General features: G+C 56.9%; 6 protein-coding genes and 2 non-coding genes across 8 annotated transcripts; 3 read left to right on the top strand and 5 right to left on the bottom strand.

Annotated features, from left to right (window-relative positions):
* C8Q71DRAFT_714561 (PCI-domain-containing protein) lies at positions 1 to 2,127 on the top strand (the record flags this gene model as incomplete). Its single annotated transcript, XM_047920978.1, has 8 exons — positions 1 to 43; positions 97 to 401; positions 461 to 595; positions 1,010 to 1,297; positions 1,349 to 1,549; positions 1,605 to 1,823; positions 1,880 to 1,989; positions 2,040 to 2,127. Coding segments are annotated over 8 exons (1,389 nt in total), but the record flags the coding sequence as incomplete, so codon positions are not given.
* Positions 2,128 to 2,324: 197 nt separating this feature from the next.
* C8Q71DRAFT_263884 (P60-like protein) lies at positions 2,325 to 4,093 on the bottom strand. The gene is made up of 6 exons (XM_047917390.1): positions 3,805 to 4,093; positions 3,671 to 3,735; positions 3,306 to 3,616; positions 2,627 to 3,247; positions 2,497 to 2,573; positions 2,325 to 2,445 (listed from the first exon to the last, which is right to left on the bottom strand). The coding sequence occupies exons 1-6, from the start codon at positions 3,999 to 4,001 to the stop codon at positions 2,373 to 2,375; spliced, it is 1,344 nt and encodes a 447-aa protein (XP_047775168.1). The 5' UTR covers positions 4,002 to 4,093; the 3' UTR covers positions 2,325 to 2,372.
* Positions 4,094 to 4,141: 48 nt separating this feature from the next.
* Positions 4,142 to 4,223, top strand: C8Q71DRAFT_t129. The gene has a single exon. It is a non-coding gene; the product is annotated as a tRNA-Gly (tRNA).
* A 641-nt stretch (positions 4,224 to 4,864) lies between these two features.
* Positions 4,865 to 6,021, bottom strand: C8Q71DRAFT_798646 (uncharacterized protein; the record flags this gene model as incomplete). The annotated part of the gene is made up of 5 exons (XM_047925828.1): positions 4,865 to 4,934; positions 4,995 to 5,108; positions 5,162 to 5,331; positions 5,386 to 5,474; positions 5,526 to 6,021. 5 exons carry the CDS (start codon positions 6,019 to 6,021, stop codon positions 4,865 to 4,867), a joined length of 939 nt encoding a protein of 312 aa, XP_047775169.1.
* Positions 6,022 to 6,832: 811 nt separating this feature from the next.
* Positions 6,833 to 7,716, top strand: C8Q71DRAFT_714470 (uncharacterized protein; the record flags this gene model as incomplete). Its single annotated transcript, XM_047920968.1, has 2 exons — positions 6,833 to 7,600; positions 7,654 to 7,716. 2 exons carry the CDS (start codon positions 6,833 to 6,835, stop codon positions 7,714 to 7,716), a joined length of 831 nt encoding a protein of 276 aa, XP_047775170.1.
* Positions 7,717 to 9,665: 1,949 nt separating this feature from the next.
* C8Q71DRAFT_726324 (uncharacterized protein) lies at positions 9,666 to 10,955 on the bottom strand (the record flags this gene model as incomplete). Its single annotated transcript, XM_047921757.1, has 4 exons — positions 9,666 to 10,221; positions 10,331 to 10,599; positions 10,672 to 10,827; positions 10,896 to 10,955. The coding sequence occupies 4 exons, from the start codon at positions 10,953 to 10,955 to the stop codon at positions 9,666 to 9,668; spliced, it is 1,041 nt and encodes a 346-aa protein (XP_047775171.1).
* Positions 10,956 to 11,554: 599 nt separating this feature from the next.
* Positions 11,555 to 13,247, bottom strand: C8Q71DRAFT_910167 (uncharacterized protein). Its single transcript, XM_047929076.1, has 2 exons — positions 12,726 to 13,247; positions 11,555 to 12,673 (listed from the first exon to the last, which is right to left on the bottom strand). Exons 1-2 carry the CDS (start codon positions 12,944 to 12,946, stop codon positions 11,938 to 11,940), a joined length of 957 nt encoding a protein of 318 aa, XP_047775172.1. The 5' UTR covers positions 12,947 to 13,247; the 3' UTR covers positions 11,555 to 11,937.
* Positions 13,248 to 15,688: 2,441 nt separating this feature from the next.
* C8Q71DRAFT_t131 lies at positions 15,689 to 15,759 on the bottom strand. Its single transcript has one exon. It is a non-coding gene; the product is annotated as a tRNA-Gly (tRNA).
* Between the last annotated feature and the right edge of the window lie 54 nt (positions 15,760 to 15,813).

The following is a 15,813-nucleotide window of genomic DNA, read 5'->3' on the forward strand; positions in this document are numbered from 1 at the left end:
GCGCACCCATTCGAGCTAGAGGTCATCAGTTCAGGGTACTCCGGTGAGTGTCTACCTCGCGGATAGTCGACGTTCCAGACTCTTGATGTCGTCCAGGACGATCCGCCATCGAGCGTTACATTCAAGTCATCTCGCAATGTCCGTCGCTGGCCGTGCTGGCTTTTCAAGCAGCGCTCCAGCTCGTGTTGCAGATGAGCGATACCAATCTGTACCGTGCGCTGCTTTCGGCGTACGAACAGACTGCGGCTACTTCCAACGGGGAGCTACCAGCTTTATCTGACATCCATGCGCTCAACCAGGAGTGGATCGATGAGACCACGCAAAGGAACCAGGCGCAGCGTAATAAGCTCGAGACAGAGCTGAAGACGTACACGAGTAACATGATCAAAGAGAGCATTCGGGTGCGTGCGCGGTCGACTCGTCCATCTACTTTATACCCATATACACCTTGTACACGTAGATGGCCTACCGCGATCTGGGCGACTTCCATCGCAACAGCGGGGACCAGACAGCTGCGCTGAAGCATTACACAAAGTCGCGTGAGTTCTGCACGACCAGCCAGCATGTTCTTGAGATGTGCCTTTCTGTCCTAGAGGTGAGAGTTCATCTTCGGTCTATCTGCGCGCCAACAGAGCCACTCGTGTGAAGTGTTTGTACAGCGCTTGAAAGGCTGTTTCCCTGTCTCTAAGCCGAGACGGGATGCCTAACCTTGCAAGGCACGTTCCCTTACAACCTGGCGTCCAACGTGAAGTCTCCAGCTGTATGCGATGATCGAATCCTCGACTCAGCACTTCATACAAGGTGGTTTGCCTGCAATGCTAACAGCAGACTTGTATTGCCATACGTGTGGGACGAGCGTCCAGCTTTGTTCAGAGGGGCCCCCACTGTCTAGGACCATGCCACTCTATTGCGTTGCGAACAGCGGTACAGTCTGTTGTTCACTGCTTGCCTCCTTAACCATCACCCTTCAACAGTGTACGCCGATCTCTGACGCTGACGCTGCCTCCAGCTCCTCATCGAGCATCGCAACTATGCACACATGTCTACCTACGTATTCAAAGCCGACGCCGCACTGGACGCAACATCCAGCGCGCGCGCCCCAGGTCCAGGCCCGACTGCCCCCGCTTCAGCAGCCGCCACAGGTAGGGACAAAGCGGCGGCAGAGAGGGAGAGGGTGCAGAGCAAGCTCGACGTTAGTATCGCGCTGTCCTACCTGGGGCAAGGGAACTTCGAGAAGGCATCGCAGGCCTTCCTCAAAGTGGGCCCCGTGAAGTCTCTCGGCGACTGGGCTGGCAGGGTGAGTCGGTCCCTAAGCTATTTGCCTATGTACTGACGCGAGAAAGCACAGCTGATAGCGCCAGGCGACATCGCGATCTACACGACGCTCTGTGCGCTGTCGACGTTCAGCCGACAGCAGATTCGTACGCAGATCCTGGACAACGACAACTTCGGCGTCTACATCGAGCAGGAGCCATACGTGCGCGAGCTGCTAGAGTCGTACATGGGCAACCGTTTCAAGCTGATGCTCGAGATCCTCGACCGCCACTCCGTGCGTCCCTTTGCTCTCCCGTGTCCTATTGACTGACTGAGAGTATGGCGAGCAGACTCGCCACACACTGGACCTGCACCTGTCGAGCCACATGGCGAACCTGACGAACCAAATCCGCAGCCGTGCGCTCGTACAGTACTTCCAGCCGTTCGCGTCGATAAAACTCGAACGGATGAGCACTGCATTCGGGTGGACCATCGAGGAGCTCGAGCGGCAGGTCGTCCTGCTCATCCAGGCGGGCGAGATCCAGGCGCGCGTCGACAGGCAGAACAAGGTGCGCTCCTGGCGGGTGGACTGCTCGCTGACTGGAATGCTGACGATGAGGTGCAGATCCTCAAGGCAAAGGAGACGGACCAGCGCAGCGCGCTGTTCGCTCGCGCGATCAAGTCCGGCGAGTTTATGCAGGTCGCGAACCGCAAGCTGCTGCTCCGCATGCGGCTGTACGTACGAGCCCTGTGTCTGCCGTTCCGAAGCTGATCTTGAGCTCCAGGCAACAAGCAGACCTCATCGTGAAGGCGCCGCGCGGTCAGCTCACTGGGCATGCCAGCGAATTCATGCTCCCCGACATTTACGGCTAGACAGCTCTGTAGAGTTTCAATACACGACTCCGCCACACCACTGTACCGATACGACACTCCACATTTGTTCGCTTGCTTTGTGTCAATGGATCAACAACGTTGTATGTACCACATCTGCTGGCAATTCAGGTTGTCTCAGCGAGTTGTAGACTAAGAGTGCATTTCTGGACATGGACCGGTGTCCCCATCTGCATGCATACCAGAGAAATACAGATACAGCAAACCCGAACGAACCACGGGCTGAATTATTGATCCCTGTCGAACCGTTTGTACGAGTGCTTCTCGTACTCCTTGATCTTCATCTTGCGCCTCCTCGGTCTATTAAAGATGTCAGTAAGCCATGCATGGCAATCAGTGTGAGAGACATACAGGACTGGCACGCGAGGCTCTATGAGCGCGCGATGTTGCATACTCAGGAAGCGATCGCGGAACAGGTTGCCTTCGGGCTACACATGCGCAGTGAGCTCCTTACGGGCACAGCAATTATGCAGCCACGCACCTTCAACGCCCGTAAGCTCTCAGTGAGTTCCTCACCCAGCTGCACATCCACCTCGCCTTCGGGTACCTTGTGCTTTCCCAAACGCTGGCCCGCCAGACCCTGTCTTAGCTTCTCCTGCATCTTCTCCTGCTTCTGCACGCGCAGCCTCTCCCTGGCTGCCAAGTTCCGGCCAAAGGCCTTCCGCAACGCTTTTGCAGAGTCCACCGACGCGAGCATGCGTTTCCTGGCGGCCCGTTCGGCAAGTGCACGTTTCTCCGCACGCAGCCGCGACGCCTTCCTGCGCTCTTGCTTTGTCTTCCGCTCGGGCATCTTCTTCACCGGTGGAAGCTCCTTGCCGTCATCTGCCTCCAGCTCGGCGTCGGCGTCGTCGATGAGCTGGACGGTCATCCCCCGGGCGACACCCTCCGCGTCCTCGAGCACCGCAGCGGTCCGCGCGGCGTCTATCTTACGCTTCATCTCTGCGAGCTTCTCAGTCTCCTTCAGCCGGCGCTCCTCGATCTCGTGCGCGGTGCGTAAGAGTTCTAGGTGCGAGGTGACAAGCGGGTTGTACGAGGTACCCTCATGCGGTGTGGGGACGGCGGGGAGAGCGATGAGTGAGCGGGGGTTGGGTGTCTTCGGATGCTGGTGTACAGTTAATTCGTTGATCCTCAAAACCGTTCAGCGGAAGGACAGCACATACCTTCACTTTCGTCCCTTGCACAGAACTGTCCCCCCAGACATCATGAGTCCCACTGTTCTTCGCCGCCTCGCTGACCTCGAGCATCGCGCTACCCGCGCCCATCTCCGTATGGTCGATGACCGCATTGAAGGGGCCCTTCCTGGGCCGCTTGCCCATCCGAAGGAGGCGGCCCTTCTCTTCATATGTCAAGTTTTTGCGCTTGAGCGGGTTAGCGGTAGTACGCGTGATGACAGCGGGGACGGCGGATCGCTGTGCGAGAATTTTGGTGGAGGTGAGGAGGGCTTTGGAGAACTTTGGCTGTGTTCTCCGGACTAAGCATGAATGGACTTAGCACCCAGTGAGCACGTCAGGTAGCTAATACGCACCGTGTTCGTCTCCTTTTACGTCGACTTGAAAAAGCTCCTCATTTGTTTTCTTCTGGAGGATCGACCTAGGTTCAACGCAAGATGAGCTCACACGCCTCAAGTCAGTCGAGCTATCCACCAGGAACAACGCTCACCCAGTAACTCTTTCTTCCTCACGTAATTCCTCCATTCCCACTTCGACGTCCCCGATGTCGACGTTTTTCCTCCATGCTTTCTTCCCCTTGCGACTGCTCTGGTTATGTTGCGCTGGAGCTCCTATCGAGGAAGCTGCCTTCTTTCCTTTGTTACTGGGTGAATTGTGCATGGCTTTGGTCGTCGGTTTCACGGCCATGATGGCAGTAGAGGTATAAAGCTTGAAGTTCGGAGTCGTGAAGTACAGTACAGTACAAGCTGTATCCGGCCGCCAGGCAAGGCAGGCATTCCTGGGGACCGCTAACAGGATCAATAAAATACCAGAGCCTTTTCTTACAAGCATTAATGGGGTAGTGGTAACCTGGGTCGTTGCCACTGATGCGGGTTCGACCCGCCGGGGGTTCGATTCCCCCTTAATGCATGTTTTTTTACACACAACGACCTGCCACTATGCAGGTTTGTTCATTCGCAAATCCTGTTTATTGTCAGTTGAGGTCAAGCCCATGTAGACGCTACCTATCTGAGTGAATTACGAAACGTTGGTCTGTTCTACGACGACTCGGTACACCTCTGTAGAGGTGACTCCGCCGGGTGCGAAGGCAATATCGTAAGGGGCTACGGTGCATGTACATCAGGACTGTTGCGCAGTGAGCGTAGCATGGTCTATGTACTTAAGTTACAGTGCGAACTAGAGAGTACTAGTCCGTGTGTGACGAGACGCAGTAGAGGTAGGTAGGACCCGCGGGCCGAACAAGTACTATGTATTAGCAATTTGTTCGAGAGAACACACGGCGGGAGTGGGTACACCACCAGAGCCCAGTATTATTAATTCGGACCCCTGTCTAGTCTCCAGGCACTGCCTCCTCCAATCAAAGATCATCCACCTCAGGGCCTCTCAGTCATAAGAATATGCAGAATAAGTCACAGTATGTATCGATACACTCGTTTAAAACATAGTCTATAGTAAGTAGAGCACATAGTCCGACTTCCAACACCAAAAATGTAGCAGAATCTTCTTTACCGCATGTATGACGCGGATTCTCCTCCTCCACAAACGACGGACTACTGAGTCAAGGTTGCAATCAGCGGCACGGAGTTGACGCCATTACTAGTAGTTCGCGTTTTGTAGAGACTGTCGCGCGGAGGTGGGGTCAGTCGGTGGCAGGGCACATACGAGCATAGTAAGACGCACTTCTCGAAGTGTGACCCGCGTTTCGGGTCTGCGCGACGCTTCGCCATCGTCTTGCGCACCTTCTCTTCCGGCCGTACAACGATAATAGGCACGGGCGAGTGACTCAAGCAGTATCTACGAACGCCCACTTCAGCGAAGCGTCACGGCAAGATGATAGTATGACACACCTCGATACGCTCCCCAGCTTGCCAGGCGCGCCAAACGCAGCTCCCCATGCCTGCATCATGCCCCGTTGGCCCCGCGTGCCGACGACGATCGAGTCGGGGCGGTAGAGCGATATGAGACGGTCGATGGTCTGGGGCACTTTGCCTGCGATGTACTCGACAATGATCGAGAGCTGTGGACACGTACATTGAGACCGGAGCCAGGGCTGAGCAGGTTTGAGACGTACCTTTCGCTCTGCATCGTCCTCGACGCACTTCTCCTGGATATATCGCATCAGGTCGCGTGCGTCCTCGCGGTATTGGTCATGCTCCTTCTCTGTAGACGTAACTCAGAGAGAGCCCAGTGTGAGGAACGATCACAACGCACCCAGCTCCTCTGAATCCACTCCCCGGAACACGATCAGTTCATCCCCATCCTGCACCAAGCTCTCCAGCGCCCAGTCCAGCGCCTGCTTGCCACTCTCGTCCGGACCGCTCGCGCACAGAAACACGCGCGTGCCGCGGTTCCTGGAATAACCCTCGCTCTGAACGTGGAGCGTATAACAGAACATGCTCGCCTGGGGGTTCTCGAGCGTGTCGAACGAGACCTTGGGTGTGTACCCCTGCCCGGCGATGAGCGTACTGGGCGGCGCGAGCGGGGACACGGCGAACGGCGGGGTAGCGCTCGGGGACGCGAGGAGCGTGGAGGTGGAGGGCGAGCCGGACGGCGAGGACGTGACGGTCGAGGTTGAGGGTACGAGCGGCGAGGAGCGCGTGGGTGGAGATCCGGGTGTGCATGGGCGCGACGAAGGATACTTCATCGCCGAGCGTAGGGGCGGGAGGGGGATGTAATGCGGGGGCTCGCGCTCGGGCGAGGACGGCATGTTGGGCGGAATGTGGGGTTGGCGTTCGCGGCTGCTGTGCTGGGACGCGTTCTTAAGCTGGCTGATGGGGGCGCTCTGTGTGATAGTACGCGTCAGATCACGGCCCCTTTGAAGCATTGGACTACTGCCAAGACGCGTAGCGTCTGGCGCGAATGAATGGAGAGACTATCTGAGCAATCAGAGAGCACTTCTTGAGCACTTCCGACTTGGGGTATCGATCCCCACACCGTGTAAGAAGTCGTCTTACGTGCTCGCAGTGTGGGGTAGACACGAAGCGAAGCGACCAGCCGAAGCACGCAGGGGTCACGCTTCGAGTGCAACACCATTCATTACGACCTCCACGGACGGCTCGTGTGAAGGGCCAGGACATCGGAGTAAGGCCGCGCACGACCGTGTACGCAGTACCCGGAATGTGTCCTCCAGGAGACCCTTCCGAGTACTTAGGTTTGCCTGAAGCACAATGTACCTGAGAGAGACCACCTCGGCTCGCCCAAGGCTACATTTGTGGGAAGAAGGATGTCGTCCTGGGCAATGTTGCTTGGACTCGAAGCCATGAAGAAACGGTAACCAGTCCGGGATTGTATCACGCACCTGAGTACTGTCGACCGTGGACCCAGTGGCAGCGCCTACGAGGACTGCCTCGATATACGTCTACGACTCTGCTTCCCCCGCCGGATCAGATGTCTGTTCGTCTGCAAGACAGGGAAGCGAATAGCGTTCGAGTGAAGCTGCGATAGAGAGGCGGGGTGATGTGGTAGCTGAGGGAGAGATGATGAAGTCGGAGTTCGAATACATCTTGACCTTGACCTCGATGGCCACCTCGACCACCGCCGCCCCGTCCTCACCCCCTCCTCCTCATTCCGCAGACAGTAAGCAGTCTGATGGCCCCGAAGTACCACCGTCTTCGCAGCCGCACGAGGAGGCCAGCCCCGACGCAAAGGGGAAGGGCAAGGACATCGACCCTGAGCCCCAGGCCGGGGACAGCTCTGCTTCTCCATCCGACTCTGCTGGTTCTCCCACCCCTGCTGCCTCCTCATCGACGACGCCAGCACCCGCAGCGCCCGCAGTGACAGCCAGCGCGGGCGACTGGCAGGCGATCTTTTCGCCCGCACACAACGCGTACTACTTCTACAACACACAGACGCAAGAGACGACATGGACGAATCCGCTCCAGCCCGCGCCTCCAGCCGGTGCGTCCGCTGACCCCTCCGCCCCAGGCTCCTCCGCGTTGCCGGTCTCGGCGTCGGCGCCAGCAATCGCCGCGATGTACGACCTCCAGGCCGCTGCGGCTGCCCAGGGCATCGACCCCGCGCTCGCACACCTCGACCCGTCGCTCGCCGCAGGCCCGTCCAACCCCGCAGCGTTCACGTATACGGCCAAGTTCAATGCACGCACGGGGACATTCGCCCGCCCGGATGGCCGTGACCCGTCGCACTTGTCCGAGTATGAACGGGCGAAGCGGATGAGCGAGTTCTACTTTGACGTCAACGCTTGGGAGCAGGAGGTAGAGGCACGCAAGCTTGAGGAAGCACACGAAGAGGAGAGTAAGAAGCGGAAGAGGCCAACGAAAAAGGACCTGGTGAGCATCATCTGCGTTGGCTTCGCTAAAACAGTTAACTGATTTCTGAGCAGGAGCGGTTCAAAGAACAGAAAAAACAGAAGAAGATCGCGAAAACCGCTTGGTTGCGTACATGATGCGTAGAGTAGACGGTTGGACAGACATTCCTCGGCCATGGGCAACGCAATGATTGAATGACCGGCTAAATGCTTCTTGGACGGGTTACTTGAGCGTTCACGGCTAGGAACATGATGATCTGCGGTCACGATGACTCTGAACAAGTGCAAGTACGAAACTAAAGCTGCAGACTTGCTGCAGACCATCAACGTCCGAGTCCTCCCCATACCGGCGGTTTGGTCATCACGTGCCAGTGAGTGTGAGTATCTTTCACTCTCGCTCATTTGGCTCATGCCTCGTACTAGACTTTACCGAGGCAATTCGCACTCCATCCTTGCTCATTCCCCACGTTTTTCTTCATCCTAGCGATGGTTAAGCTGTTGCCGAAGCAAAACGTGGTCGTACAAGCCACACTACAGTAACACTCGAAACGTCAAGTCCGTGGTCTGCAGCTGCATATCGCTCACAACATAGTCAGCCAGCCTCAGACATCGCTACAAGGGTGTTCAGACTCGCAGGAAGCTTGGCCGGGTAATGTTGCAGCCACTTAGTTCTTGTGTACGTCTTGTGTAACCCATCCACAACATCGATTGCAGGACGGATGTATACCATGCGGTGACTGCTCTATTGTGCTTCCCATCGAGCGTGGATGACCAATGTAGATCATCGATACCACGGCCTCACCGATTTCCGCGAGCCCTCGAGACCGAGCGTCGTATATATACCGTGATAAATTTGCTTTGAACGCCAACCCTCTTCCCCACCTCTCTTCTCTTGACCTGAATTATATCAACGCGTTTTCTCGACAGGCGACCCAGCAACGGTGGCCAGGCCTTCGCCGTGCGTGCGGTAGGCAACGTATTGCACGGTACCGGCAAATCTGTCTCTCAATTGACTGGAAGGCCTGACTGAAGTAGGTGGGTCTCGATTTGCACTCCATCGACCTTATAGCTGAGCTGGCGTAAGATCTGGGGAACGTATCGGCCGGAATTGTCTTCGTAGAGGCTCTCGCAATATGCACAAGGACCGACCCGTTTGGATGTCGTCCTTCCCTCAAGAATACGCCGTCCGATGTGGAGACCTCCCGCATCCGACGAATCGCCATGGAGCACTGGTGTGTGCTGCAACCGGATCCTCAATTGTTATGAGTGGTACACGCTGTCTGCGTGTACCATTTGTAACATGTTAATGCCCGGCTCTATACTTCTGTGGATTTGGCTCTCGGGTGGGCGACATTTGTCAGGCTTCCTTCAATTAATCGACCCCTCAGCGACAGAATGCACCATCATCCACTACTACGGATGTCCGCTGATTTCACCACAAAGAGCTTCTATGTTCCGTTACCGGCTCGTCGCCTCTGTCGTAGGGGAGCGATGTATGCGGAGACCGGACCCTTGCTTGCTATGAGCAATACACTGTAACAGTGTATGCATATGCGATCCCTTGTAACATGCCAGTGTCCTGTCGAGTGCACTACTGTGAGACAGTCGCAGGCCTGATTTGTACGAGCAGGCGAGGGACTGTCGTCCCTCAGTCAATACGATACCACGCTGCTTTCGACGCTGATCCAGCGAATGCACTACGTCCATGCTTCCACGCGTTATTGCTTTTGTCGACTACGGACTGCACAGTGAGCGATCATTAGAGAGTATGATAGAATGCAAACAGAACTTCCACTTAGTTACATGAACAGAATAAAACTGATATCACGGAACAGCGACGGAGGCATTATGAGTAGTACACGCTATCCAGTACCTTGTGAAAGGATGGCCGAGAAGTGACTAGTGAAGTTTGCGATGCGATGGTGGAGTAGGTCTGAGACGTCTTCCGAATCTCGTCCAACTTCACGAGGAGCACGTCCATGAGACCATGCCGCCGCACCAGCGGCCACTTCACCGCAGCGGCTTCCCCAACAGCGACTTCCCTTGCAGCACCTGCCCCTGCAACGCCTTCCCCTGCAGCAGCGACTTCACCAGGTGGCGCTATAGCCGCAGAGCAGCCACAGCTCCGAGTCGAATCCTCGGCCGACGATGATTTCAGCAATAGCCTTGGCTCGCGCGACGTACTGCGTTATCTCGTCTTCCAGCTCCCGTGTGCTCGTTTCGGGTAAATTAATGTGAAATACACCACCGTATAATAGTAGTCGCACTCGTCGGTGGCACACAGAACCCGGCAACTGTGGCGCGTTACAGACGTCGTCGGGACAGGGTGCCCACAACACGTTCGTCTCGTTCGGGCACCTTCCGTCACCAACCCAGGTGTCAAAGCCTATGTGCTCCGGTTTCGGGCACTTTGTGAAGAACGCTGAGAGTGCCGTCATGGCGTCCCCATTTTGGTGGACTCTGTTCGTCTTGAGATGCGTCTCGGCGGAGGCGAGAGTGTTGATGTTGTCGCAACGAAGGGTGATTGGGGGTAGACCGAGGGGAAGATAGCGCGGGTTGCGCAGTTGCAGGAGTGGCCGCAGGGTATGTATGGAGAACGTTAGTGTTCTTGGGCTGGGATTGATGGGCTCTAATTGAGATACCCTCAATACAACAAAGGTAAAATTCCTGAGCGCGTCGCAGAACGGGCTCTTGGTCAGACCCTCGTAGAATGCGCGTTTTCCCTGCATCGAGGGGTGAATCCGTGACGTACACTGACAGATCGGCCAGACAGATGGACTCGATGCTATCCAAATCGCAGGTGCACATTATCACGAGCGCGTCTTCATCGATGCTTTCGCGGAAGGAGTCCCTAAACACGGTGTAAAACCACTCGGATTCGCCGAGCCCCCGTTCGGTGGTCCACCTCGGCTCGGCCCCCCGTATGTGCAGACTTTGGAGGGCGCGACAGCGCGACGGCAGCTCATCGAACATCGCCGTTAGGGCCTCTTCCTTGACGAGCGACGCAGTCACCCAGAGGTCCTAGAGGTTGGGCGAGGCGAAAAGTGCGAACGATGGAATGGTGTGGAGCAAGAGATATTCTGAGACGCACACAGCAGGGATCCATGGCGTATCGAGCGACGATAACGCTTTTATAAAGCAGGACAGCGCCCTTGGCGTCAGGTCCTTGTCGGTCCAGGTGAACGTCGTGACGTAGCGGGAGTATCGTTCAGATTGGACGGTGTCGACGCCAAAGATCCCGCGAGCCCCCTGTGATGGTCGATGTCGTTGTTTGTGAGTCGACAGCACAGGAGATAGTCGAGCTACGCAAGCCGTACCTCATCGGACCCTATGTTCTTGAAAGGATCGATGCCCGTATTCGTAATCTTGTTCACCATGGCGCTTCGATGCTCGACCATTTATGAATTCTAGGATGGTAGCTGAGAGAGCCGTCGTGCAATGGTCGACACGAGCCGCACCAGTGGCAGTGGTATGAAAGAGAAATACAAGTGGCTTGCCATGTTCAAGGCAGCGGTGTTGGTATAAGTATCTTTCTTTTGAGCGTATCTGATTGGTCAATCAATTCATCTGTCCGCCAAACTGTTCGGTGAGCCTATCAGTACTCAGCACTCTGTCCATTGTCCCAAGTGGCCCAGCGTAAATGAACATCCGTGGCCACAAAGTGTGGCTGTTGGGCCGGTCTCGGCGCTGTCCGCCAGTGGCTTTTACTTATGAGTCTGTCGAAGTCGCCAAATTTCTTCGCGATAAGATTGAAGAGTCTGTCTGTGTCTTTCCATGAGCCCCGCGGCCGGACAACATTTGCTAAGACGTACATTGGAAAACCTCAGCTTTATGGAGTCTTTATGGTCGGCAACGGAGACTAGCCACCCAGTGGAGCGACACGTGTGGCTGAGCGCCACGCGCCACCGCCACATCGCGTCTCCGATCTCGCGACGACCTCCGGGAATGCCATGTGTCTTTCTCGCTCAAATCCTATGACAGGAATGCAAGAGCGGCTTCATTAAATGCACGTTATCCTACTACGTCCAACCTCGGGTTAACACGAACGTATTCATGCAGCAGACAACAGACGCGGACAACAGCAGAGCCAAGACGACAGGAACGCAGTAAGGATACAACAATGGGTGTGGCAATACACGGGGGTATAGTCAGAGGCGGGCGAGTGCGAAGACGGGGACGACACCTATATGGATATGAAGTTTTGGAGGGGGTGCGAAGATTAGCGGCAAGGTGTACTAGAACGACGAACAGTCCATGAGGCAATGACAATGACACGGAACCGGAACCCATATGCAAGTGTAGAGTGAGAGGAGACAGTGTTTTGGACGAGGCCCGCCCGTCGAGGATGGGGGTGGCCGTTCACGCACGCTCGCGCTCGACGACGCGGGTCAGCGCGGCGAGCACGATCTCCCAGGCGACGTCCATGACGCCCCACAGCTCCGCGTCGCTCACGCCGAGCGCGCAGACGTTCCTCCAGAGCCCGTTGATGACCTTCACGTGCGCCATGAGCCCGCCGAGCGCGCCCTGGGGCCCGGCGTGGGCCGCGGCGTTGTGCGCGAGCGCGTGTGCGAGGCGGAGGAGGCTCTCGCTGGAGAAGTTGCTCACGTACGAGCGTTGGTGCGAGGACGACGACGAAGCGGCGTGCGCGGGCGGGAGGGACGACGCGAGCGAGGGGAGGAGCGCGGCGAGGAGCGTGTCCGGGCGGCGGGTGTGCAGGTACGCGTGCAGAAGGTGGAACGTCTCCGCGCTGGGCACTGCGAGGGGGACGAGGGGGAGGCTGACGGCAGCACTGCCGCGCTGGCCCGCAGATCGCGGGAGCTGGGGCAGCAGCGGGCAGTACGCGGCGAGGACGAGTGCGTGCGCGGGGAAGAGCGGCACGGTGGTGGTAGGAGAGTTTGACGCGAGGAACGACGCGGCGGTGGGTGTGTTTGGCTGGGAGGGGGACGCCCTTGAGGAAGAGACGGCGAGCATGTGCGTCGGGAAGGCACGTGGCGGAGACGAGGCCGTCGGGCGGACGGGTACGTCGATCGTGGGTGGTAGGTGTGCTTTCGGGAGGGAAGCCGGATACGTGAGCAGGGAGAGTGCGGAGAGCATCCTGTTGCGCGAAAAGTCAGGATAGGAGAGGCGAAGAAAGGCGGGAGACGCACTCATTAGCCTGGCCAGCCAGGTGTTTTCTAACAAACTCAACGGGAACGTTCGCGAGCTCCGGCTCGAGCGCGGCGATGGCATTGCGAGAGACCTCTGTGAAGGCTGGGCGCGACAGGGTTCGCGGAAGCTGGAGGTTCTGGGGCGCGTTCGGGTGCCCGCCGTACGAGTGGGACATGGGGAGCGAGAGCTCCGGGACGGGGCGAGAGGCGACCTGGAACATATTGAGGCAAGGAGCGCGTACGGGAAATGCTAAACGCGTTGATGACACTAGTATGCGGTATGCGAGGGCGTGGTGTGCTAGCTATGAGGCACGCGGCGGGCTGTGCGACAGACGATTGTAGGCGACGAGTTTTGTGCGATCCGGGAGGTCGTGTGCGGCGCGATACTCGAGAGCAGGATGGTGATGGACAGGGCGGACTGGCGAGCCATCTTTATAAATTGCGCGTCGGAGGGAGGATAGAGACCAGTGCGAGAAGCCGCGTGGATGGAGGAATAAGAGGATGCACAAATCTGGACGAGTGTTTGTCTCGAACAGGCAGGGGTGCGTCCGCCCATCACACGTGCCGAGCCCAGCCATGCCCGATTCGGGAGCTCTTGTCGAGCGTTCCTCCGCGCGCACACTCGACTGGCGACGCCTCCTCGTTGTAGCCATCGCGACATCGACCTTGTACTCTGGAGGCTCGCTGGACACCTACCTCTCCATCACGTCACAGAAGCATCGCCAGCAGAGGCATCGTTGTAGTCCTCACCACAGTGCATATGCCGCCCCGAGGTTTATCATGCGCTCCCTGCCAGTGCGAAGCGGGCTGTCGTTGTCTTGAGTACTCCCAGTGCGCATGCCCGCCGCAGCGGTGTCGCATATGTAGCAAAGTCCACACTTTGCGCTGTCGGACCAACGCAAGGCGTCTCTCGCGGACCTTCGCCTGCAACACCCGCTCCCAGAAGCCATGGACGGCCTAAATCGGGGATCTGGATGAGATGCATCGCTGCTAGGCCCATCTGAAGCCTAAGGGGACTTCCTCTCCCGTCTCCTACGCGGGGAACCATGTACTGGCCAGCAGGTGGCGCAGGCCAGTGAAGCAGCGAAGGTGCCACAGTGACAGGCCATTGACAGGTCGTGTCAAGCGTACATGACAGCTATCATCGGAAGTCGTTCACTTGCTCCTACTTTCTCTCGCAGACGTTGCGTGCCACTAAATCGGCAGGTGTAGTACTAGTCCAGGCCGAGGGCGCGTCGAGAAGTCTGATGTCGAAGATTTCCCTGTGTGCTACTGGCTCCGGTCGCCAACCTGTGTCCGTGGGCTATAGTAGAACAACTTGTCCTCGCAGATGATGAAGCGGGCCAGGTACGTGAGTTCAATTTACGATTGACCTCGTCAAACTGCTAAGTCTGATAACGCAGTGAAAGCCACCCGGGACACTGTTCGACAATACTGGCCCATGCACTCACGTCTCGGCATGGTAGAAAGGTCAGCTCAGCTATTGCCACGAACTGGCAACTGCTCGTTCTTTGCCACACAACTGCACTGTCCAGCTGCCCGGGCGGGTCAGGAGCAATGTCGCACTCGTAAAATACACCAGAAACGATTCTGGGGCCACACTGAATTGACCCTCAGTCTCGCGCCAAAGACACGATCACACGAACGCCCGACTTACACCGAGTACAACAAGCCCCAGGAAAGGATCGATCCTCGTCGACCATCGAGGGATGGCGGCTCGTGTAGCATGTGGTGTGGGAGTAGCTCGATGATGGGACCCACCACGCTGCGACCGCAGTCTGCGAGAGTACAAGAGACGTACGAATGCGGGTCGGCGGCTGCTTAGCTGTCATAGAAGATTTGCGCTCGCCGTATGTGGGCACTAGCTAGCGTCTGCGCCTCGAAATGGCGAGCGCGGCACCGCTGCTTTGTGCCACTAGGTGCGTGGTGTGATAGTTCCTGTTTGTGCGCCTCGGAACAACTGCTACTACGACAGGAACGGTCGCCACACAAGGGCAATGTGAATCGGAGTCCCACCGTACTGCGTCCCTCCCGACTGTCAGTCCAGACATACGTCACGAACCACACGCCCGCCGCAGAAGCAGGCCAAGGGGTGCTTCGACCTTCCCCCGCTCCGGTCTGTCACAACCCACACAACGTCCTGCGAGTCTTCTCCGACTCTGACTCGACGACGCACAAGGAACCCGAGGACACTCGTTGTCCGAAGAAGCAGCGCGAAGATTGACCGCCGTAAAATTCTCGTGTCTGAGGTATCGGCCGCCCGGGCGACGGTTATCTGATCTCCAGCGCAGCGTCCTTCCGGAAGCACGAAGCCCGGTGCTGCTGCAATCTTGGCCTCGAGTTCGGTGCGTCGAGGATGTCCTTGTTTCGAGCGCGCCACCTAAGGACGGACTGGCTCCGTGTTGTGCCCTTGCGCCATCTCCGACGCTTCTGAACTTCCCTTGAGGAGTAACTCTGCCAACTTGGGTCTGTCACTTACTTACTAGGGGCAGCAATCGTATAAGGCACTATCTAGCTAGTGCTGCATGCATGTCTTCCAACAACGTCTATATACGGAGTTGGTGTCAGTAACAGCGTTTACGCGGCTCGCATCCCGTCAACATCCCATTCTGCAGGTTGACAATGTGATTCTACAAATATTGCTTGCACCGTCATCCAGCTACGTGGTGTCACTTGTCGGAACGTACCATGTGCATCACACACCGGTGATGGCGGACGGCGAGCTGTGTGCGCACCCAAATTGAAAGAGGGTGAAGTTGGGGTGAGGTACGAATTCGAAGTAAGTATGGCCTTACTGAGCGTATACGTACCACCAGTGTGTACTTTACTGTGACCACCGCGTTTCTTGTAGCGGCAAGAACGTAATGATGAAAAGGCGAACGTCAGCGAAGCTTGAGCAAGGAGGGGATTAGAGTAGGATTGAACTTTGGAGTGAAATGCAAAAAGCTCAGACTAAAAAGGTATGCATTAAGGGGGAATCGAACCCCCGGCGGGTCGATGGCAACGACCCAGGTTACCACTACCCCATTAATGCGGATAAAATTGTGTATAGTAAAACAGATACCATCAAACAAACAATGCAAACGCG

The sequence above is a fragment of the Rhodofomes roseus genome (genome assembly GCF_022264815.1).
Source record: "Rhodofomes roseus strain CIRM-BRFM 1785 chromosome Unknown C8Q71scaffold_22, whole genome shotgun sequence".
Classification (NCBI taxonomy): domain Eukaryota; kingdom Fungi; phylum Basidiomycota; class Agaricomycetes; order Polyporales; family Fomitopsidaceae; genus Rhodofomes; species Rhodofomes roseus.